Below are 25,738 nucleotides of genomic sequence, written 5' to 3'. Positions count from 1 at the left end.
CAGGCCAAAAGTTCAATGTTTTGTGATGAGATATTAATTAATACAGCTTTTGATAACAAATCGGTTTTACTCTGTATGTTCCGCCAGAGGTGAGAAGCGATTGATGCCGAAGAACGTGTTTTCAAAATTAACGAGCAGCTTAGATTTCATATTATAGTACTAAATTAAATTAAAGTCTGTACTTAGTACATTATCATTAATCTATTATAATAATTATTTTTTTTTGGCATTATATTCTCTAAAAACGCAATTTCTTAATATGCATGGATTATCCGATATAAATGTAATGCTTAATGTACAATGTTAATTAATTTATAGTTGTCTTGGTTGTTGGAGAGGACATGCACAATTAAGTTCATGTACCACTAATTCATCTCCTGCCGTTTAATTCCTCAATGTATTTGTTTTATACAATGTTCTAAATATCAGTAAATAAAGAACGTCTCAAATTATTGATTTATTATACCAAGTACTAATATGTAAGTTATACTGTATACATGTACATATATTTCATTGCACAGTAATTCAACGGGAATATAAACATGTGTATTTGCTGAGGAAAAATTAAATGAAGAAAGAAACATCGAAAATAATTTTTCGTTAAGTGTTTGGACTATATTTAAAGGAAGACGGCACATTTTCCATAAATTTTGTTCTATTGTCCAATTCCGTTTCTTGACGGACTTTTGATACTCGTCTCCACTTTCTGTAAACAATGATCACTTCAAGGATAAATGTGACGAGAACAATAGCCAAAATCCCGCCATACAGAGCGAATATTCCCGACAGGCTCTCGGTCTCCAGGGCTGTGGCGGTTTTTGGACTGCTTACACATTTGCTTTTTCTCCACCATTTGGCCTTGAACTTGGCAATGATTCCTGCCTCTATCATCTTTAGCATGCTGACAAAACATGAAATACATGAAAAAGCCTTATAATTATCGAACATGTTGGTAGGTAAAATCAGGCGATTATTTCAAACCTTCTATTGGTCAGGTGAAAACGGATCAATATATCAAACTTTCTAATAGGTAAAATCTAGCCATTATCTTTGATGACACTTCTATGAAACATTGTTATCTAGGTAGGTTTAAGAATACCAAACGCTTTTATTACCTAATCAAAGGGATTTTGTTGTTTTATTACAAATTAAATATTTGCGTCTATTTTGAACTGCCGGTCAATAGACTGCGATCTATTAGACCGCTGGTCAATAGAATTCGATCTATTGGATTGCCGGTCAATAGACTGCGATCTATTGGACCGGCAACGTATTTCAGAACGTGGGTATGTTGATGTTACATCCTTTCGATAGTTCTCAGGAAGTGTATATTCCTTTACATAGACGCTGTTTTAGTACTTGGTGAAACCAAATTCAATGTTATCAAAATGGAGTACTGTGGTTTCATTAATTTTTGTGGGTATCAATTTTCGTGGATTTTCTAAAAACCGCAGTTTCAAGGATACGTAATTTCGTGGCCAATGATACAATCAATACAAAATGTTAGTTGAAATTGAACTTCAATGAACATTTAATTTCGTGGATCAACTTAACAACGAAATCCACGAAAATTGGTATTCAACGAATATTGATGAAACCACAGTATCAAATAATCAACAGTTTTAAAGCTTTATATAAGGTAAAAGACTATTTCAAATCTAATGGGTTGAAGACTCCCCCTTCTTTGTGTAAACTATTACTAAATTGAGATGTTGTAATGCATGCAACAGGTTTTGTGCATGTAAAAGATGAAAAAAAAAATCTGAGTATATTGCATAATGGCACGAAAACCATCTGCAATATGCAAATTGTAAACCCCGAAAACTAAATAAGGAATAAGGTAATAAAACAATTATTTGATGCTTGAACAGTCAATAGACCAGAATTTTTTCCCTTGGTGCAGGGAACAGCTCAGTATGATCTATTGCCCTCGGCCGTTGGCCTCGGGCAATAGATCATACTGAGCTGTTCCCTGCACCTCGGGAAAAATATTCTGGTCTATTGACTGCTCAAGCATTAAATAATTGTATACTGTTTCACGTCGCTGAATAAAAGTTATATCGAATCATAGACCAGATGAAATATATACATTTTGGCTGTATAATAAGGTCATTATCAACATGTTCGGGTTTTTCTTACCGCCTGTAATATTCCAATGACGATTATGCATGTTTTAATTTTTGAAATACTCACTGATTATCGAATGCTCTCTTGAAGGGTGCCTTTTCTGGGATTATAAACGACAAGCTGATCTTGTGAAACGATTCCTGTGCTATTTCTAGAGATCCACAATCGTTATTTATCAAATACTCAAACTGGGAGTAATCCCAAAGGAGAGCAAACTGCCCCGTCTCCACCAGCTGGTACCCCTCCTCCACGGTTTTGATTTTTGGAATATCTGACATCAAGTCCCAAATCCTTTTATATAGACCAGTTGTGGCTCCCTTAAATGTTTAAGATTAAAACACCAAACAATCTCATCACTTGTCTAAGAATTTTGAAGTCATATAAAGTCAAAAACAAAGATAGAACAACAAGGAGTAAATTCGTAAAAAAAATAATTCTAAATAAAAAATTAAGACGAACATGCATCATATCTTTATAAAGATTTTGACGAAACTTGCAAAAGGTTGATATACGCACAAATTGTTTAGAAACAATCTTAAAATCCAACCCAAGGTTGTACGTCTTCGTTCACATCAAGAAATCAAAAAATTAGTATAATTAAGAGATTACAAATCAATTTTAATCACCTTAAACATTGCATGATGGTTGGTTTCCTGAACTATCAATGGTTTATAAATTGTCTGTGAAGCTAGTTCCTCCAAATTCTTTACTGGGGGTTTAGCCAAGGATATCGTCAAAAAAGCGGCCAAATTAGCTGTGTATGAAGCAGTTATAAGAATGGTGAAAACCCACCAGAATCCAAGAATGATTCGTCCTGCCCCAAAACTAGGACGTTGTCCGTCATCTGAAACAAATTTCGTTGAAGAAATAAAAAGGATAGCTCAATGTACATGCATGCATCTCGAATGCATTCAAAAGCCAGTGAACGCAATACAAACATATCGTGCATTTCAATCACATGCAGTTAAAAGACCATGCATCGACGGAAACCTACGGAAGTCTCGCATACGCTTACTCTAGACCGATCGTGGGTTTCCGGAACAGAAAAGACCCGCATCAGCTTAAGTTAAAATCATGAAAGAAGATGAATGAATAAGGCGTGTAAACTGCCTATGTGAGGATAGATAAGATACTAATTTTATATTAAAATTTCAACAAATCTCATAGTTCTTTTCTTAATTATTAAAAACAATTTCTATTTACCATAATATCGATTTATGGCCCTTGAATATGTTAAATAACGACTGAACCAAATGGGCATTTGTGCTATCTTATTTACCCACCTTCTTACAGAAATATCATAATTAAAGAAACCACAGGAAATACCACATAATGTTTGTACCTTGACCGTACACGGTTCCAACAATTAACCAAATGTTGTGACCCAGCTGTAGTTCCCGCTCTTTTGATTCCGGACTCAGTTTGGCTGCAAAGTACAATACATACGCCGCTACCACCGTAGCCACCACAACTGCCCACCACGTAGTGTAGTGCAGAGGAAGAAAGATGCGGAAGAATTTCTGGACCTTGTTCTCTACTCTCTTCATGAGGATCCCCACACCATCTTCTTGGTACGGCAATACATAGTCTATGACTTGTTCACGGGTAGCTGTTACGGCAAACGGCGCCACACCAATGTCAACCTCCTGAAACCGGAAGTCAAAGGAACCAAATGTAAGAAAACGCTACATTTCTATTGATGGCGAGTCCAGTTTTTTAAAATTTACCCAAGTAAATATTTGTGTAGTAGTATACCCCTCTCATAACCATTCCGACCATTCCTGAGGCATTGCGGCCGTCTTCTGTAGGGTTTCCAAACAGTCCGCCATCACCATCGACTGACTCGTATCTGGCGTAATAGTGAATGTAAGGATAATGGTGAATATCATCATCCAATCAAATGTATGCATTTCATGTTTTCCTATTTCTATTATTCTTTTACAAAAATATTTAATAGCTATCATTTCTAAACTATTTCAAACATTTGTGAAATAGTCTTCGATATAACGTTACCGAAAATTGAAGGCTTTTGCGTAATCTTCCAAAATGTCATAACAGAAGCCGTAGTAATACGTCTCGCCATTTTCTTTTGTTCCCTTCATCACATAGGGAGCGTTCTTCAACATAGCATTAGTCTAAATCGTTAACATTTGTAGATAACTTTCTAATTATATTTTAAAATATTTTCTATTAGTCTTCTATCCAATAGTAATTAAAATATATTTTCAAAACTTTTCAAAAAATGTAATTCAGACGGTAACCTATAATTCTTTTGGTAAAAAAAGATATTGTTTTATTGTTTTCAATATTCAGAAAGCTTAAAATAAGCAAGTTGATATGCGTTATTACCGGAACAGAAGCTACTTTCAGTACTCTATTGCCAAAGTCCCTAAACTTGTTCTTGAAGAGTTCTTCATGACTATTCAGTCCTTCTTGGTTTGTGAAAAGAGCTACTTCCTCAAAATCAGACGTTTCTTTACAAGAGCTGTGAATCTTTAATGGGTAATGTTGTTGAACGGAAGTCCAGTTTGTCTGGGAATAGAGACCATGTGGAATTTAACTTAGCTTACATAAGATTTCTTGTACAACGAAGAAATCGTCATACAAACTATAAAAAGTTTTCATCAGATATCTTTATAGAATTAAATACTTACGAGACAATTTTCTGTGGTGTTTTCAATTCCTGAGGCCCGTTGTAATATGGTCTTAATTATATCCTGCAATTCAAAAAGAGGTATTTAAAAATTATTGAAAATGGCAGGTTGTGCTTGAATGGAATGCTTCCCTTTTATAAAAAAATGTTTTATAATAATTTTGCGAAAAAAGAAAAACTTTGTTACACTGTAGTTTCCCCGGAGCCCCGTACTGAGTGTCACGACAAAGCTGCGATGCAATGACCCATAGTGATCTGCATTATGTAAATACTTAGGGTCAATATTCATAACCCAGTGAAGCTTTCGTTCAAATAAACCCAATGATATAGCCTGAAATGATTAAGCAAAATACGAAAAACTCAATGCTGAGAATTCACATTCATTATTTCTCAAAAATTCGCAGCTGTCTTGAATATCAATACGTTATTGATGTTTGCTCGATCGTTTTCATATAAGAGTTTATAAAACTTGAAATAAAGACGTATTGGAATTGTAGGAACATAAGTATGCAATTTATTGAAACTACATGTACATGTACATGTCATTTAGAAATTAATGATTCCGATCAATACTTATAAATACTTCTCTTGGTAAACAGTATTGTTGCTTTTATTCTACAGAAACTCAAACATTAGTTCATTAAATCTAGGTATATTTGCGTCCAATACTTGATTACTTCTGCCATACATCTTTAATGGTGTTCAGCATGAGGTGGGGTTCCAAAGCTAGGTAGACATTTTCGTAGTGGTCGTCTCTCCTGATCATTGATAAAGTACCCTTAATAGTATTTCCCTCAGTCGTCATCAAGATGGAACTGGTCGCCACGCCCATCGCACTCAGCCGGTGTACAAGATCCTGAATACAGTTGGAATCTAGAAGCAATTAAAGCAACAATTCAATCTAAATTTAACCATTTGTTCAGTCTCAAAGACGTGATCAAAGGTTAAGTTTCTTGTAGATCATACAGGTTTGTCAGAATAATGATGACCTGTAAAAATATTAATCTTTCACGTAAGCAGACTTGTTAAAAAACGATGAGGTACCATAATAATCATCATAAAAAAGATTGATACGGCTCCAATTTTCCCTCGTCACTATAGAAACAAATCCTTGATTTCGAAGCCAGCAATCAAATGGCAAACTTGAAGAAGAGAAAAATATATCGCGCTGATTTGCTAGCAGTATCAAAGGCTGTGGTGACACGTACTGTCTCTGAAGAACCCAGGCAGTCTCCCCGGAATTAGTAACGACAATTACACAGAGGCACTCCTTCGTTAGGTTCTTTACTGAAATAAAGACACATTTACTTAATGAACCTAGATTCAAACTGTATAGAAATTTCTACTTTATCATTATCAATATTTTTTTTATAGAAAATTTCATGTACAAATAATTGAAATGATAATCTAGGATTTATGTGATTAAGACAATACCATTGTCCTTTACTTTTTAACAGGTTTTTCTCTGTAAGTAATTTCAATTAGTAAAAGACACCTGTATTAGAATCGAGTGTGTGAAGTTCGAAAGTAAGCCGACTTACTCTTTTCAATGAGCGCAAAAGGTTCGTTTTCACCCATACCGTACGGAATATATACAATGCCCTTCTCTGTCTCTGTGTTGTTCAGATCCGTCCATGCTATTTTGGAATCATATAGGACCCCTGAAAATTGATGAACATTACGTAATGAAACACAGAAATCCAGCGTATGCATCATTTAATGTATTTGTCATGATATCGGTAATTTCATTTCAGTGCTTCAAAATGATTTTCGAAGAAATTAACTACAAAATCAAAATATTTCGTTTCAGATCATAGTAAACAGAAGTAAGTAAATAACTAACTTGTGCTTAATAATGAAAAGGAACTATTCGAACAGAACAAATATATCCGACAAAGATAAAATTGAAATAAATCTTTAAAAATACTTACCGATTTTATGTGTGGCTATTCCCACGCTTCTATGAATTACCACAAACGATATAAAAATGAGCACAGAATTCTCCATTGCGAGTATCTCAATTATTGCTATGTCAGTTCAGATTCCAATCAGGCGAGTGCTTTCATTGGACTAAACGATTCGTTTCCCGGGTGTATTGATATATGGGAGAGACGTGGGTAAGAAACGGCGGAGATGAAATTGGCCATTTTAATTTCATGACAAACAATTTAGGATTGATTGAATAATAAAGTCATTATATAACTAATTAAAAGCTTCATTTGGTGAAGGTTCTTGCAAGTTTATTCACTCTAACCAAAAACTGATACTACACGAGAGACATTCATAACAAATAAATACCGGTATACAAACTTAACATATTGTCAGGGGAAAATAGATGATTGATCCACTGCAAGAACTTTGACCAAAGGAAGATGTTATATAATGACTTAATTATTCAATCGTAGTTATACTATAGAGATTGATTAATAACAATTTCATATAGGGGAGGAGATTAGAAGAACAAGAAAAATAGACAATGTCAAAAATATATAAAATAAGTGCAGAAAGATTTATTTCTCACTAAGACATTAGTGTTAGACATAATGTCAAAAAATTGAAGAGATTTAAAACTCAGCAGTATTCGATGCTTACTTCCACCAAAGCCAAATTTTCAAATGTAGTGACTCACTGCCCTTGTGTTTCTTGTTACATTTATTCATAAAATTTAGTTCCACTATAGAAATTTGAGTGCATACCATAATAACAGACAAGGAACTCAAATTTGACAATTAAATATACTGTAACAGTACTTATTTTATCAATATGCCTGATAAATATTTTCTATAAAGTACAATAAATACAAGGAAAGACCGAAATATTAATTCTGCTTTCAATTAATCTATAGCGATTGGAATCTATTCATTTGGAAATGAATGTAAGATCAACTGTTTCCTGTAAAACGATACTTTGTGATATTATTATATGAACAATTCTATTAGGGTTTCGGAAATGAACAGTTCGCAATTTAATCATACAGGTATACTAGTATTTAATTTTCTATAAAATGTATATTTAACGTACATAAATTATGCTTTTCGTCTCTTTATTATAATAAAACATTTTGAAAAATAAGAAGTGTCATTTTTTTTTATATTAAACATATCTGGAGTAACATTGCACATGTAAATAAGAAATAGTATGCTTATTATTAGTTATAAATTACCATATTATTTAAAAAATAAAATGTTAGTTCTCAATGAACACTTCCTACAAAATTACACATACAAAAGCAAGACTTGTTGTTCATCAAAAGCCTATCTAAACTCTGCATCAATATAAAGCTCATACTTCCAAACAACGAGGTTGTTTTCATAGCTAGGGGTCATATTAAAGTTTCTTTAATCTCCACAGGATAATGAGGACGCCCAATATATTTTACTGACTTACTACATAGTCAGCGCATGTTTATCTATTGTTATCCTTTTAATGATAGTTGTATATTTTAAACAAAAGCCTATATACATGTATATACTTTTTATAGCCTCTTTTGGGTAGTATGTGCTGTACTATATACCTAATTTCAAGTATGTATAGATGAGAGTAAATAAATATTAATATTTTTGTACAAAAAGCTTCGATTGACAAGAAGTTTGTTTACATTATAATTTATAAATGGTGAATTTTGTCCTTATGATTGTTTATTTAAAATAAATTAGGTGAGGCTTAATATTACTTTAGAAATATCGTTACATATAGTCAATATATTTTAGTAAAGAAGGGTTTTAATGGCCAATGTTATAATAACTATAGAAACAAGCGTAAAAAGTATAGTTATCCTTGTTGCAGAATATCCAAGGCAACAAAAACCAAAAGTTTGGACAATTTGTTGTTGAAGTCCCTTACAAAAACATTAACACGTACCAGTACTTTTAGTACTTTGATTAAAAGATAACCTTAAGTATCTGTATACAAAATTCGGTTTTTCAGTAGAGAGAATTAAAATTTGACGACACCGCTTCATACCGATAAGACTGATAATGTGGACATCGCAGTAATATACATGTACAATCCTGTAAACATATTTGAACCTTAAAATTTTGCAAATATAACATTTATTTTATTTTAACTAGATCCATGACTGACCATTCTAGAGGTCTGACATGTTCAATTTTAATTATGTCTGTCGTGGATATTCATAAAACACGCTATTACAAGAGGCATATGGGCCACATCGTTTATCTGATAAATATTTATCATTCAATTCACCAAAAAACCTAACTTATAATTTTAAATGCCTCATTAATAGTGAAACTTTCCAAGGTGAATATTTTAGTACTGCCTCAACTTGTCATGGCTAGAATGTCATGTTTAATCCTGAAAAATGCAATACGGTGGGCAGATAGTGTTTTGAGATAGCAAATATCTGAATCATGGGTACTTCATTCTAGAAGTCTTTAATTATAAAAGGACAAAATACCAAAAATAATTTATTAATAAAAAAGATTTTTATCCTCTTCAAAAGACAACATGTTTAACAACTGATAAAAATTACAATAATGTATACTAAACAATGTGGGAACTAGTACATATGAAATGATATACATGCATATGGTCATGTACATTAACATTTTTCTTGTTATAATATGTCACCAGCAACACCAATTCGTCAATGCTTAAAGATCTTAACATAAGATACACCAACAGATGAAACAAAAACAAATAAAGATTCAATAGATACATACATATAACAATATAAAAGAATCAAAAAATTAGTGGCACTTCATATGTCATTATACATTAACTTAAACCATTTGTTAATTTAAAAATAAAATATATATATAATATCTCTGCAAATTACAATGCACCATATATATTTGTTATTACAGCCTATATTTCACATTAAAACCTTACTTTATCATGAAAAACAATAATGACGTTCCACAAATAGAAATCTTCTTGTTCTTCTTTGTGTTCTTGATATTTTTTTTATTTTGCCATAATTCTTCAATCAATGAAAACTACATGTATATCCTATGTGCTACACTAATGAACAGCTACACTGAACACAATAACATGCAGTGAATTTACTGCAGTAAATGAACTTCAACATCAATGTAAACTGCACAACATGGAGCCCAAAATCATGAATACTAACATGTGAAAATGTGATGAGATGCCACACTTTTATCATTTATATCATTTTTTCATAACAATATATCAGCCAAATATACTCAAATTTATCATGAATCTTAACAAGATTATCAATTTCAACAAAGAATATTTCTTATTTACAAATCATCATACTTTGCTTTAATGGTTTTGTAATGGAAAACAACTAAATGAACTGATATTTAATGTGAAAAAAATTACTATTGTATACAGAGTTATTTTCACCCCAAGTTATATTCGCCCTGCAAATGGGTTCGCCCTATCTTAAATTCGCCCAGACATTGTGTACTAGAGTATTACTCAAAACATTGGAATTCGCCCAGTCTTAAATTCGTCTGCTGACAATGAGGGCAAAAGCGCCGAAAATAAAACAAGGGCGAATATTTCCCTGTATAAAGAACTCGCTTTTGGCATTCCTGTAGAATAAAAGGTCTCATTAGCAGTTCAAAATGTACATTCAAGTAGTTTGTAAATATTTATAAAGATTAACTAGCATTACAAAAGAATACAACAGATCTACGGGTCACAATGCTCCCCATTAGGCAATGTTATTACATTGAACCACTAGTTAACTAACATTTTGTATTTCCTCTGAATATTACACATAAAACTATCATAATGTCAAATATAATAAAATCCAACAATACAGGGTACATGTACACATGTATGTTGTAATACTTTATATAAAAGGCTAAAATATTTTGGTTAACCCAAAAATTTCTATCATTTTAAAAATCATTTGTTTTTAAAAATATATTTTGATTATTTATTTAAAAAATAATTTGTATACTCAGTTTATTGAACTGCCTGCACCAAAACTGTACAATATTGTATGATAATACAAATTTGTAAGCAAATAAAATTTTTTACAAAGAAATTCAAACACCAACATCTATACCTTCTATCATTGTAGAAACCCATGGTTGGTCTCACATCTGCTTTTTGACCTTGGCCTAACACATTGAACTTCCCTTGTTTTCATGAATATTCATTATTCTCAATTCACCAATTAGAAAGTGAAACAATTTAGTTTTTGGAGGTATGAAAATGACGGTCATGTGATGAAAACAAGCTATTGTCTATAGATGCATGCGTAAGCATTAACAGTACTGGTGAGATTTCCTCCAAGAAAATGTGAAGGAATCCATCGGAATAGAGTACAAATTATTCATGAAATCGTGAAAATTTCAATAAGTTGGTCCAAGCCATCAGTAAGTATGCGCAAGACTGGCCTTGGGTTTTTGACAATGACCTTCCACATACATGTACAATATACAAATGTGATTAGCGAAGTTGAATAAATATTCGAATTTAAAACAAATAAAGAACAGATCCCTGAAAAAATTCCTTGTGGACAACATATCTAATTAAAAAAAATCATATTTAAACAACAGAAAAACAAATGATACAGCAACAGAATCTACAAATGTTTCATTGACATCATAATAATTACTGCCTTGATGTCATAAACCCCTTCTTTTAACAACTGTTCCTCTGAAAAATTTGTCATGCACTGGCCATGAACACTATGCCATACACATGTATGTCCTTCTGTCTGATTACAAATGCACACTATCTTGTGTTTACCTTTTTATGATTATACATGTACATATAGTTGTACATGAATATAACCTCTGTTGAAAATATGTTTTATATATTGGTACATCAATGATACATAGTTTCAAATTTAGAGCATGTATCAAGTTAACCAAAAAATAATAAACTTACCCCCAAAATTTTATCGCATCAGCCTCAAATGAAAAGGACGTAAAACTTTAATAAAATGCTTAACACTTAACTAAACCACCTAATAAACTCATCAAGAGTAGCCATTCTTGTCACTGAAGTCTTCATGCTCCATGGCCTCATTTTCAATGGGCTTCCACAGCTTTAGCACCGCCACCAGAGGGAGCCCCAAGTTGACTTGGACGATGTGAAGTTTATATTGTGGTGAAACAGCCTGATCTTCAGGAGCAAGTGCATATCTAATACCAACATCAATGACCAGATCCTCCTATAGAAAAAAGAAAACACAGCTACAATGAAAAGTTACAGAGCTCACTGAGACAAGGCATCACCTAAAGTGTATATCAGGCCATCATTATTATTTTATATCAAAATAATATTTAGTATATATTCTACATTGTTCTATTGATCCAAGAATAAATATCACAGTGACAGTGATGTTATTTTATTAAAAAATCAAGATAATACTTCTCCTTTGATCTGCACTTACAGTTACTTTCTGTATCTCCTGCAGTGTGCTTTTGGTACGGGTCGGGTTATTTGAGGTCACTTTTGGGTTCATGTCCTTCAAAGACACAGCCTAACAAAACAGAAAAATAACTAATAAAGCATTGTTTAAATAAAAAAAAACCCTGAACATCTTATATTCCATAAATGAATTTCATAATATACCAGTACTTAAATATTTATTCAACGATATGATGAAAGAGACATGACAATTTCCTTTTTATCAATAAATTTCTATAAGCCTTTCTACAATCCAAAGTGTTTGGTGTTTGTAAGATTCAGGTTCCTAAAATGGCTCTGTATTTATTAGTGTTTTTTTGTGAGTAGCTTCCACTAGATCAAGTACATTGCTTAATGCCTTGAATACCGGTATGTGTTAAAGAAAAGGAACATTCAGAAATAGGCTTACTCAAATCCCCGCTAATTTGTTGAAAAATCTAATTCTGAAACATATAGTCACAGCATAACAATTGACTGAAATTAAGAAAAATACAAAACCATTTTTCCAATTCTGCATTTTTTAGCACACATGAAAATTAAAAATTAGTTGAAAGGCCTATTTATTGTTATACGAGGAGAATAGATTGACTAATTGAATGTACAAACCGAAGGGATTTTGCAGATGTAAGCCACTGCTTGGAGGGTAATTCCTGGATTTTTGACTGTGGTGATGACATGAAGAACATTAGAGAAGTCTGACTGAAATTCCATCTCCAGATCCATCTGAAGGTCTTGGATGTGTATTAACTTCTTCTCAGGTTTCTCTGTTAGAAATAACAGTTTAACATGTTACTTTTTATTCATGCTACAACTGAAAATAATTGCAGCTGTTAATCTATCTTTTTTTTTTATACTTGATACCATGACATCTATAAAAGCAACGTTAACACCAAAACATTGCACTACTAAGTAGTTTTTATTCATTTCAATGAGTATTCATTTCAAAATACAGTTGAACTTCAATATCTCTAACACTGGTATCTTGAATAAAATGGATATGTCGAATAGATTTGTAAGTCCCAACCGCTTATTTTTTAAAGGACATTACATGTACACTCGAATACTTTAAATACTCGGATATCTCGAAGTTTTAAAACAGTCCCATCTACTTCGAGATAACAAAGTTTGACTGTACATGTAATAAAAATTTTAACTCGCAAAGTTTTGGTTGCACACCTCACTTTAATATGTACAGTGTATCGGTATGTATAAAATTTTAAATTATTTTTTCAAACAATTTGCAAATGTAGAAAATATCAGGTTCTAAAGTTTGTTTCCCTGTGTTCAATTTTTCATGTACATGTGTACTGCTAGAATTAAGCTTCTGATTTTTTTTTCGCCTTTCCCTTAACTATGATCTAAGTTTAAAGTAGATCAGGTTTTCTTTAACTTCACAAAACTGACTAAGAACTGTAAGTTTACAATATAACACTTACGGTGACACTCCAGCCATCGTAGGGTGCGCTGCTGATACAATTTTGTAGCCCCCTTCGTAGAGATCTTGTCTGCCAGTGAGCGTTTTGGCTGAAGAAGGTTGGATCTGATTTCTGGGATCTGTAGCTTGTAGTGTTTAGGCTCTTTTCCGATTGCTTCAAAAACATCCAAATTGTTTTTAAAAAAAATACACAAAGAGACCATTCTTACATTAAACTTAAAATGACCTCTTTTTACTTCTATTTACAGTGAATAAATTGCACTCTTTAATATTGTCAGCTTTCAATCAAATTTAAATAAAGTTAGGATTGAAAAGAAAGCACTAATTAATAAATGAAATAATGACTAACCCTCTTGCACTTGGGAGAAAATTTCAATTACAGATTTGTCTTGAACAATGAATTTTTGGAGATATTTCACCAGGATTCCATTGACAGCATCTTCATATGCAAACATTCCAAGGCTCCTGCAGTGTTCAATAATACATTCATATCCAGAAAGATACATGGGATAATACAAGTTTAATCCGATATGTAAAGCATTTTTAATTTAGTTTTCTTCCTATACAACAAATGTGAAAATTTTATCCCTATGGAAACAGTTGAACATTGCCCTCCCAAAATATGATTCTTGTGTACAATCAATCTGCATTTCAATCAAGTCAGGTTTGAAATTGAAAGAGCCAGTTGCCGAGCAAACATAAGCAATAACTGAATCATAAGAACTATTGACTGTGTAGCAATGCTCATGGTGTGTGATTAGTTCTCTCTGTACCTATCTGTATTTACCAGTACAGTACATGTAAATGTTATTTGGCACAACATTCTTCGAAATTTCCCTTTGTTCTTACGTGGCATAACAAAAGACTGTGTTTCCTCTCTGCTGAATATTAATCATATCTGCTGCATGGGAACTCTCCACCCGGTTCCTAAAACATAAAATGGTATATATTGGTATCCACAATATGAGAGAATCAATACTAATTGGCATATATACATGTACATTTAGTTTAAATAGCTTATACTGTAAGGTTTACTCCTGAATGCATTTTTTAAAAATCTGATAGTCTTTTCATTAGAAGAATGTGTTTCTGGTTGTTTATTATACATCCAAGCACATGGGGAATTTAAGACAGGGCAAATTCCAGTGCCTCAAATGATCTCTCTCTAAGCACAACTAGGTCTGGGCAAATTCAAGACAGGGGGAAACCGTTTGCAATTGAAAAAGGGCAAAAATAAAAAATTCCAAGGAGCATAACTCTGTCAAACTGTCAAACACCCAAAATCAAATATGACCTAGATATTAATATGATTAATCAGAATACCAAATTTCATTTCAGTATCATGTGCAACCCCTGCAAAGAAAATGAATGGAAACTGCAAATAATTAGAATTTTTTCAAGTCAAAGCGGCATAACTTTTCCAAGTCCATGGGGCATAACTCTGTCAAACACCCAAAATCAAAGAAAATGAACGGAAACTGCAAATAATTAGAACATATGTTTTTCTTCAGATAATTATACACGTTATACTAAAAAATGGTACTTCAGCAAGCCTGCGTTCGATGTTTCCCAGTCGAAAAACCATTGGAAAACACCCACATTTTGCTACAAAACATCAATTTATCAAAAGAAGGCAATCTTCATGACGTCATTTCTACATTATGACGTCACCTTAGTGATAAACTTTTACACCCTTATTTTCAATACGATTTTAACTATCTTCTATCTTATTTTTAAAGCTTGTGATAAAACTTTAATTTTGAGGGCAAAAAATGCATAATACCGCACATAGTCCTTTCATTTAGTGGGTGCAACCTTGCAAATAAAATGAACAGAAGCTGTTGGTGAATCAACAGACCAATTTTAACTGACCAAACAAAAGAGGGCATAATTGAAGAGAGTATGAATCAATAATTAAATAAGAAACTTTAAACCACTTAAACGGATAATTAAACCAAACAGATTTTCAGAAATTTCTACAGATATAAACAGCTATTTCACTTCTAGTACTCATAAAAAGTCAAAGTAAATTTATGTAAACATGTATTGATTTTATGCATCAAATCCTATGTTTAGATACATGAGTCTAGAGAATACCTGATTCTACAAATATCCAAAATCAGCACAATGAGGTCAGGGTCTGGCTTCTGCATCCTACTCAACACATTTTCTGCACTAACACAGTCTTCTATTGTATAGCCAGCCTTGGCATCTGGTGGCACAAAATAACACTTTCCATCCTCCTCAAAGCCATGCCCACAGAAGTAGAACACAGCATACACACCTTTCCCAAGAAGTTCTGAAAAATAGTCCACAGCGGACAACATTTCTGTTTTGGTCAGGTTGAGTAAGGTCACGACCTTAAAGTCAAGGTGTCTGAAAAGCTGGGCTAGTGTGGAGACATCAGTTTCCGGGGCCTTTAGCTCTGTCTCATTTTTGTAGTCGTAATTTCCTATCAATAGCGCAACTTTGTCGGTGGCTGAAAAGGTAAAGCTAAGCAATTAATCCACCTTTCAAAAATTTCAACAACTCTTTCTTGGTATTGGCATTGTTATGACTTTAAATAACATCTTTTTGGTACCATACACATTAAAATATTCAGTCAAAAAACTATTATTTATATGAATACATGTTAATGTTTAAATTTTGCTAGAGGAGGATTTATAATTTGAATTTGAGTTGGGGGAGCAAGAAAAAAATATGTATTGATTTATTAGATTTACAACATGTCAGCAACGCCTTACGATTGAACTCTGGACGTTTGAGGGGGTCCATTTTAATGGTGAGACAAGCTATCTTGGAATGGCGACTGAGATTGAGTTCTGGCACAGACACCATACACATGTAGTTCCCTTGTTGTTCCATGTCCTGCAGCCGGTCCAGTCTCATCTCACTGCTACAATGACCTGTAAAACATGGGATAATCAATAATTCAATTCCGGTTGTAACAGGTACAGTAAAACTTGTTTATTATGAACACGGATATAGCGAATTCTCGGATATAGTGAAGTTTAATTGAGTCCCCGGCAAAATTTTTAACAAATATTTGCAAAATTTTAAGGTTATAAGAAATTCAAATATAACGAATTTACTGATATAGCGAACTGATTTTAAGTCCCGCAGGGTTGAATAATAACGAAATTTAACACTTTTATAACGAATTTCGTTACAGTTTAAAAAAAGTTTGCACTACCATTTAACCATTTAGTTTGAAGTAATTTATTTTCATATAAACTCTACGACTCACAATCCGATTATTAAAGTATCAAAGAAACATATTTTTATTCTAAGCCTCAATTAGCAAAAATTAAATTCTGGTGAAAGAAAACAGGTATATAGTGAATTCACTATAGTTATTACTACGAATTCGGATATAATGAATTACGGATATAACAAAGTAAATCCATTGGTCCCTAGGACTTCGCTTTCACCGAGTTTTACTGTAATTTCATTGGCTGGAACAAATAATCAAATAGTATAGTCTGCCTTTATATTAGTATATTACAATGTGATTAGTGACATTTAAAATATCAACATCATCTACTGTTATATATGTATGCAAATTATCACCTTTTTAAGAGTTTATAGTCATTCATAGACACACTGTTTTATTTCCAACTTTAAGTGCTGAAAAGTTATTTGAAAACAATGAACAAATTTGTTCCCATTTCAGATGAGTACAACCATGTTTAAGAAATTTTTACCCTATGTTTTAAGTTAAGGGATGCCCTAGACATAAACATTTGTAATGTTTCCAATTTAAGTTCCAAGAATTATCCCTGATGCAGATGATCCACTGTACATATTGTACATATGATATAAAACTAAACAAAAAATGGATCAGCAGAAAATGAAATTGAGACCAGTACAGGCATACTGGTAATAATATAAATCGAAATTTGAATTTTAAGCTTAATTTAACCTAATGCAGCTTTTACACACCAAACTAACGAACTAAGATCATAACAAAAACCACTAGGGCTCAGTGAAGGAACCTGAATATTACCTTGCAACTTTCTTCCATCTTTATACCATTCATAACACAGTTGTAAACCCCTGCAGCGGGCCTCACAGCTAAATATACAGCTTCCTCCATATTCAACAGTGCATGACTTCGGATTACTAATGATCTCAATTTCTGCAAGAAAAGTTTGACAACTAGATATTAAATAAATATAAAAGAACATTTTTCATAATTTCAATATATACGTACTTGAATGTACATACATGTAATTCAAAATACCACTAGACTATTATAAATCATAAAGCATCTTTTAGAAGTAGAGGTGTTTTATTTCATAGGTGAAATATTCAATTTTTAATGATGCAAAGTTAACACAACTATTCATTTATATTGAAACATGAAATGTACAGCTGATCTACAAGCTCATAATGTTATATAAAAGAAAATGCATAATTTTGTAAATTGCACAAACTTCACTTACCTGCTTGTACAACTGGCTCAGGTACATTTTCTACAAACAATTATAAAAAATTAATATTAATACCATCCAGTACTTATGCAAATTGAAAGAAGGAACCTATAGGTTTGCATACTGTTACAATGATGTATTGGTTTTCAGAAAATCATAAATCAGAAAGTCTGGGACATTAAATGGCATTCAACAACATTAAGTGATTATCATCTGAGATGAGAATAATGAATTAGAATTTGATCCTTGGCTGTAGAAGATGCATTACATTATTAAAGATAAGAAAGAAGTAGTTCCATATTTACCTGACACTGTCACTATGGCTTCTTTACTTCTGACTTCCCCAAAGGCATTTTTCACCAGACAAAAATAAGCACCAATCTGACTGCTTAATGCGGGAATCTATAGGTCAGAGGTAGGAAAATATTTCAAGATTAGTTAGAATTTCGTAAGAATCAATTTGCTTTGAAATTGAAATCATGGGTACATGTATGTATATAGCCTAATGCATAATGTACATGTACCAGCCATTCTTGCATGGTAATGAATTCATTTATTATACATATTACATTAATTTCATAAATGTGTGAACCTAAGCCAATGAAAACTTGAAAAGTGTCACATTCTGGTTAGAATGGAGTGAATATCTCATGTATAAAATATAGCACAGTTCATTTATTTATGTTTAAAAGAATAAGGTTTTCTTTGTAGAGCTTGATTCATATTATTTGATCAGTATCCCTGAAGCCTTACTGACCTTTATGAAGCTCTCGTCTGTAGTGGTGAAGAACTGTCCGTTCTTGTACCACTGATAAATCAGTGGCGGCTTTCCCAGCGCCTGACAGTTCATAATCAGAGTGGATCCCTTCATGATCTGCTGACTCTTGGGGTGCTCCAGGATATATGGAAGAACAGCTGAAGGACAGGAAAAAATATGTTTTTACTGTACATTAAATTTTTAAAAAAAAGTGTGCTTTATACACATCATTTAGGAGGAATTTCAATTCAAAAGGATTTATATGGCTTGAAAATATTAAGACATATAAGTCATTTAATTCACTTACGTATGAGTAGAAGAAATAACCAAACAACTAAATAAGGATTACAATATGTGTTTCTATCAAATACATCTTAACTCTGAAAAACTTAATATGCAGATTAAATGAAAATTTGTCTGAAACTTATTTCAATATTGGTTCATTTAGAAAAAAAACTGCATCAACCAATAAAACATTGATTCAGTTCTAGAAGGTTTTGTCTGTGTGGTTAATTGTGAATATATGTTAATTCTCCACAAACCAAACAAAATCAAAACATTGGGAGAAAAATCTAAAAATACTTCATCTAAGTGAAATGAACAAAACTGATATTGATATTGATCAGACAAAGACCTTTTTCCGGCATGACATCTTTTTGGCGATAGAATGGGGTTCTATCTAAAGCAGTGGAGTAGTTATAAGGCACCTCATGGTGGTTTGTACCTGTGGTACATGCACTAGTATCTGAAAGGGAAAAACATCTGACAGTCTACTAACAACACCAGGAAACACAGATGAAAATTCTAAAGGTCATTAGCTTATAGGGTTCAAAGTACAGCTGTACCGAGATATTTGGAAAGAATTGAGGATTATTTTCAGTAGTACAACAAACACGATTAGATCTCAACATAGATAATGAAAGGAGATTTCATAATGGATTCAACTCTCAATACATGTATTATGATTGTAGTATTTAATATTATGCATAAGTGTTAACTAACTTTTATTCATGATGACTCTGTTTCGAGATTTAGTGGAGAAATACTAGTTCGCAAAAACTAATTTTTTGAAACAATTTGTAGATTATCTGGAAAGGAAAAAACTAGCGGCATTTGAGACTGGTTCGCGGCGATAAAGTTTCCCTTTACTAGGCTCTTGCGAACCTCGAGAAAATTTCTCTCACGTAAAAAGTTGGTTCAAAGTATAAACTCTTGTAAATCAAAGTATAAACTCTTGTAAATCAAAGTATTTTGGAACTAAATATCATTAAAACAAACTTTAAGGAAGAATGGTGGAAATTTTAAGGTTGGGTAATAAGTTGATACAAAATAAGTATATTTCCATGACCTATTAAACATGCAGATTACAATTAAGGAACAATTATGAAAATGTATGTCTTCTAGATATGAATGCATGAACATGTCATTAGAAAAGTAATACATGTATGTCTACAAAAACACAAAATGACAAAATCTACAGTACATGTACTATTACTTATGAGATTAGTACATGTACAATGTTATAATTTTAAAACTGATTAAAAAAGGATAGAAAACCCACAAACATATAGTACTGCTGTTATGTCTTTTACCTTCTTCATATCCAGGTTTTTTCAATGGACGACTTTTCACAACTACAACTGACTCTCCGCTGAAATGGACCTGGGTATCTCCCTTGCCATTGTGTAGGCGACAGCAATATGTGCCAGAATCATCAAATCTAAATACATTTAGTACATACAATACATTGCATAACTGGGCAAGTTTGCATATGTGGGTAAGAATAACAAATTCACACAAAGCTTTTTCTGGTGATCTGAAGTTATAATACATCATTATTGACTTTTTATATTGGTTTACATGGTCAGCTCTTAGCTGTTTTGAATGTATAAAAAGTTAGTTTGAATGACCTGGACCTCACTGGTCAACAAAACTTAATCACTTCTGAGTAATATCATTCCAACCGCTTCACCTGACTGACTCAAGAATCAAATGATATACATTTATCATAATTATTTGAAGCATGTCCATGAGATGATGTAATTCTTTTATTTCCTTGAAAATCAAACATATTAGCACACTGTACATGTATCCTTAAACTGCTTTTGTATTCTCAGAGTAAAATGTATTTCTATGCAGCTCAAAATATATTTAATATATATGTACCTGCACTTATCAATCTTGAGAACTTTGAGATTCTGCCCATGCACCTCTTGGTATTTGGAAGTGGATGGGTTTAACCTGAACCACTGATATCGGGGGTAAGGGAAGCCCACCCCTTCAACCTCCAGTCTCAGCAAATCACCCTCTGTCAACTCTAAGGTCTCGGCAGGCTGGCTCGTGATCTTGATTTGATCTGGAATAAAAATTATAATTTTTAAGGTAAGGGACATGGTCATAACAACACATATTAATAAATATGCATCATACATGTATCATCTTTGAGATCAATTCATTCACATAATTATCAAAAATCTGTAAAAATTAAATGTGACCATCCTGAACTGTTAAGTTTACTTTGCTACATGTAGAGAAATAAATTGCTTAATATATAGAATTATTGTTTGTAAAATTCTTATAGACTTCCCTGTTCCCTTTGATCTGCTCTAAGGCTTTATTTCTTTAAAACCTTCCTTAGAACAGATATTATCAAGTTGTGAACAGAGACTTTTCATTCTTTCCCTTAATTTTTTAACAGAACAGATAAAAAAATTGGACCTTGGGGCTACATGTACATGTACTCTCGTCACAATCACATTCACCTAAAAAACACTGTTAGAAACCAAAGCTGCATACCATATTTCTTTATGTACATGAGGATTTTTTCCAATTTGAGCTGATCTAGGACTCGAGCAAGTTCCTCTGCTGTCATGTTCAGGGCCCCAAGCTCGTTAATCAGGGCCTTACTAGGACTATCCCTATGTACCCGGCTGGCAATCCTCTCGATGTCTTGATAACTGTAAGACATATTAAGAAAAATAAGACATACATGTATTAAGAAAAATAAAACAATATCATACTAGAAACTAGTTCTGAGAATTTCATTATAAATAGTTTTCAAATGGAAAATTTTATTTGCTTCCTGTAATTTTTAAACTGCTTCTACCTTTATAGACAAAACTGATTTCTTTTATTCATAAGGGACATTTAAAATTCTTTCCACATAGTCAAAATCCTTATGACTAATGTACTGGTCTTACCAATTGTTATTGCTTTGAAATTTTTAAAATTGCATTTTTTTGGTCCTTTAAAGTTTTGTTCATATTCCAGATAACCTTAATATCATTTCTTAATTTAAAGTTCATTATGACCTGATAATCATAAATTTAATATCCTGAAGCGGCCATAGACCCTTCATCAATAAATCTTCAAGATTTCAAACCTAAAGGTGTATTTTCTGTACAGTCTGGCAGTAGCCGAAACAAAGGCCCTCCAGTTAGATGTCTCTGGTCCATTGTCCAGATACTCTCTCAGGTCGAGCATGAGTTTGGACGACAGATCACAGATGTTTGTGTCCGGGTCCACCGTCAGGTTTCTACATTGCTGTTTACTTAACATCCTTCAAGCATATGTCTATGCCTTGAGGTTCAACACCTTCTCCTCTGAAAATCAGATAAAAGGAAGCAAATGTATTGCATGAGTGATAAAAAGGAGAGAAAGGAGAGAAAACTTTAACATTTTACTCTTTAGATTATAATGACTATTTTCTCTGCAATGACTACAACTACAGTACATGGGTCATTATCAAAATATGCAGACTTTTGAAAAATGTAAAACATGAGAAAATTATTGCTGAAAAAATTACTTTGATTGCAAAAAACACATTTAACAAACAATGAAGTATAACATCTAAAAATTTGCAAACATTGGAATCTACCATTTAGCTGATAATTAGACTAAAATGTAATGAACTGTAAAAATTTGGTCAGTGGTGTAACAGGCATATAGTATAGGAAAAAATTCTTAAATAAAATAAAATAATTCTTTTAAAATGATGGACATAAAGTTTATATCAACAAACTTCATTTAAAGTTATTAGAATTAGATAACAGAAAATATTTGACACATTTACATAGTGACCAACATAACATTTGAGACAAAGTCTTGATGTTACTCAACAAATTTTTAATTTGAGCATTAAAAAGAACACAACTGGATTTTTCTTTTAATGGAGCATAAAAAGACATAACTATAAATGCAGTGGTGTTTTCAAATATACATGTATCATAGCCAGTTAAATTTATTTGGAGAAAAATGTACATGTTACACCACTGATTATTATGTTTTCCCACTGACTTAAAGTTACACCAATGACCTAGCGATAATAAATAAGAGATAAGCGCATTAAATTTTGTAAAATAAACTAATCTCTATTTTTGATTGCATTTAAAACATGACAAATTTGATCTTAAATAAAAGTTTTCGTACCTCATTCTTTCATAATCTGAAGAGAGATACACTGTTACACCACTTATAATCAGTGTTACACAACTGACACAAAAACGGCATGTAGATTTTTTTTTTACACGAATTCATTCATTCTTTGATGTTATATTTCATACTATTGGCATCCACACACTTTTATCTACCTTGTATCGAGTTCGAACTTTCTTTGGCTCATCAATCTCACAAACAACATCGTCAATACTATACCAGCTCATATCAATCATACATTTTGGATAATAATATTGAAATTTCTCCAATTTTCTCCAAAATCTATGCATACAACTCGTATACACTTCCTCTTTGTTTTTATATGTTTCTTGAAGCTAAGCTAGCATTTGTTACCTTTAAGAATTTGAAAGATTTTAGTATAACATAATAGGGAATGTGAAATGTCAGTGGAATAACATATCTTATCATACACTATTAGTCATTAAAAAGTTTGATTTTTTAATAAAAATAAAATGTGGATAATTTCATTTCTTTATTAGAATAAATTTGTTTTTACTTTTATCTTTTAATCAAGTATTTAAATGAGTAAAACATAATTAGAGCATACAAAATGTCAATGGTGTTTCAAATAACGTCAATGGTGTAACAAGTCCCATTTTCCAGATTAAGAAAACACAATTGCAATTAAATAGTCAAGCTTTCTTTATTGTGACAGTGTCTAACTTGTAAAATTGATAAATAACAATTGTTCAAAATCCTCAAAATATAAATGAAATGGAAGGAAAAGTAAAATAATTAAATAATGTCATGTGATGTAACAGTTTTTTCAGTGGTGTAACAACAATTTTTGGTTACACCACTGACCGTTATACCACTGATGTATCCATAGTAAATGTAGCAGTATGGCCAAAGAGAACAGATAGTACACAAAGCTACATAGCCTATGTTATAATGTGATAAACATTCATCATTTATGTGAAAAACTTGTTTGTTCTTTCATAATAGAAAACCTTAAATAGCACGTTATCCCACTGACACAGTTTACATTGTATTTTTCGGAGCATACTAACATTTTCTGCCATATTTTCTATCACAATGATGTCATCACTGATACATTTATCTTTTTAGTAGCAGGGAATGATGTCACTATGATCTGAGGGATTCCAACTGTAGTACAATATTATTTACTTGATGTATTTTAAGATATTTTTATATAATTTGCCTTGTAACACCAATGACAAAAAATTTTTGTACAAGCATATATCTCATCAAATTCATTGTTTTTAAAAGAGAACTTGTTAAGGAGCATAGCATAAATTAAAATATGAATGTTGTTTTGAAAATTAACGGTGATTTTTGGAATAAAACATCAATATTATTGAAGATATTGTAGGGTAAAGACGTTGGAAAAATTTAATGACAACATAAATTCACTGAAATCTCATAACAAATAATATTTTTTTTATACTTTAAGCAGTAAAATTGTCGATTAATTTGTTCAACAATATAGGTTTAAGTTTCTAAAATCCAATGGTACTGTATATATTCCCCAGAACATTATTTTTCCCCCTTTAAATTGACACTGACACAAAAGGCTGCATATTTTGAGAATGACCCACATGTGAAGCAACAAAGAGAAAATTTTCAAAAGTAATTAAGTTAGTTATTTCCACCAAATAGCTGGGTGTTCAATCGGCAAAAATATAACGATACTATACTATTAGATCCAACAGTGTATTAGCTGTTCTATAACTAAATCATAAAATTTGTCCTTGCAGGGTCCAATTTCTAGGCCGGGCTAATTGAAAAATAAGACACTGCATGCTCTGAAATTTAAATATCAGTTGAATTCAAGCAGGTTGTACTTATATTGGTCTAAAATTCTAAAAAAAAAATTGTAGAATCTTAATCTTAAGCAATCGATGAAAGGAAAGTCAATGCAAGATACTATAGTAATTAATTGATTTGTAATGTTCCAGCCAACACAATGTGGATAAACCATAATTATTCTTGTCCCAATTCATGTAAGATGGTGTGCAGTAACCCCCCCCAAGAATCGAAACATACTTTATGCTTGAAATTCTTTGATTTAATTTGCTTTTAAAAAGGTTTATATACTGTAGTACAAATATTACTACATTGTATATTCTTTAAAAATATTTTGGATCATATCAATGACATGCATACTGTAGTATAGCTTTATAAAGTTATTTTGAATAGTGTTGTAAATCTATAAAGCTACAGTGTAACGTTATATATGTAAATAAATTGAGCAAAACCTGTTACATGTAACTTGATGTTAACATAAGTTATATAATCAGTGACAGAGTTGATTATCACGACAAGTTGCACAAAATATTGTGGATCCGATGTATTTTACCACATGGCCAAATACTCTTTTGTACATATATTATAAGGTTAATAAGACTTACTCATTCAATCAAGCAAAGTTATACGTCTCAATATCTTCAAATAATAAACTTCTCGTAGGCTAAAGATGCCATGGTACATGTAAGTCTGTTAATAAATAACCGGAAGTATTTTTCGAGTGCAAAAATAGATTGTGTGACGTCGAC

General features: G+C 32.1%; 2 protein-coding genes across 2 annotated transcripts; both read right to left on the bottom strand.

The window, feature by feature from the left end:
* Nucleotides 1-371: 371 nt before the first annotated feature.
* On the bottom strand, nt 372-7,037 carry LOC128176305 (glutamate receptor ionotropic, kainate 2-like). Its single transcript, XM_052842556.1, has 13 exons — nt 6,712-7,037; nt 6,322-6,441; nt 5,825-6,067; nt 5,469-5,653; nt 4,968-5,111; nt 4,782-4,844; nt 4,477-4,659; nt 4,141-4,244; nt 3,883-3,976; nt 3,470-3,773; nt 2,754-2,971; nt 2,194-2,444; nt 372-901 (listed from the first exon to the last, which is right to left on the bottom strand). The coding sequence occupies exons 1-13, from the start codon at nt 6,785-6,787 to the stop codon at nt 601-603; spliced, it is 2,286 nt and encodes a 761-aa protein (XP_052698516.1). The 5' UTR covers nt 6,788-7,037; the 3' UTR covers nt 372-600.
* Nucleotides 7,038-9,191: 2,154 nt separating this feature from the next.
* On the bottom strand, nt 9,192-25,714 carry LOC128176304 (mucosa-associated lymphoid tissue lymphoma translocation protein 1-like). Its single transcript, XM_052842555.1, has 18 exons — nt 25,595-25,714; nt 22,150-22,369; nt 21,564-21,724; nt 20,934-21,123; nt 20,360-20,487; nt 19,402-19,512; nt 18,768-18,925; nt 18,316-18,412; nt 18,023-18,052; nt 17,584-17,715; nt 16,322-16,483; nt 15,675-16,056; nt 14,427-14,504; nt 13,927-14,042; nt 13,579-13,731; nt 12,749-12,906; nt 12,126-12,215; nt 9,192-11,903 (listed from the first exon to the last, which is right to left on the bottom strand). The coding sequence occupies exons 2-18, from the start codon at nt 22,323-22,325 to the stop codon at nt 11,709-11,711; spliced, it is 2,517 nt and encodes an 838-aa protein (XP_052698515.1). The 5' UTR covers nt 22,326-22,369; nt 25,595-25,714; the 3' UTR covers nt 9,192-11,708.
* Between the last annotated feature and the right edge of the window lie 24 nt (nt 25,715-25,738).

Source organism: Crassostrea angulata, chromosome 3, assembly GCF_025612915.1.
Source record: "Crassostrea angulata isolate pt1a10 chromosome 3, ASM2561291v2, whole genome shotgun sequence".
NCBI lineage: Eukaryota > Metazoa > Mollusca > Bivalvia > Ostreida > Ostreidae > Magallana > Magallana angulata.
This window is presented reverse-complemented; position numbering and strand designations above follow the sequence as displayed.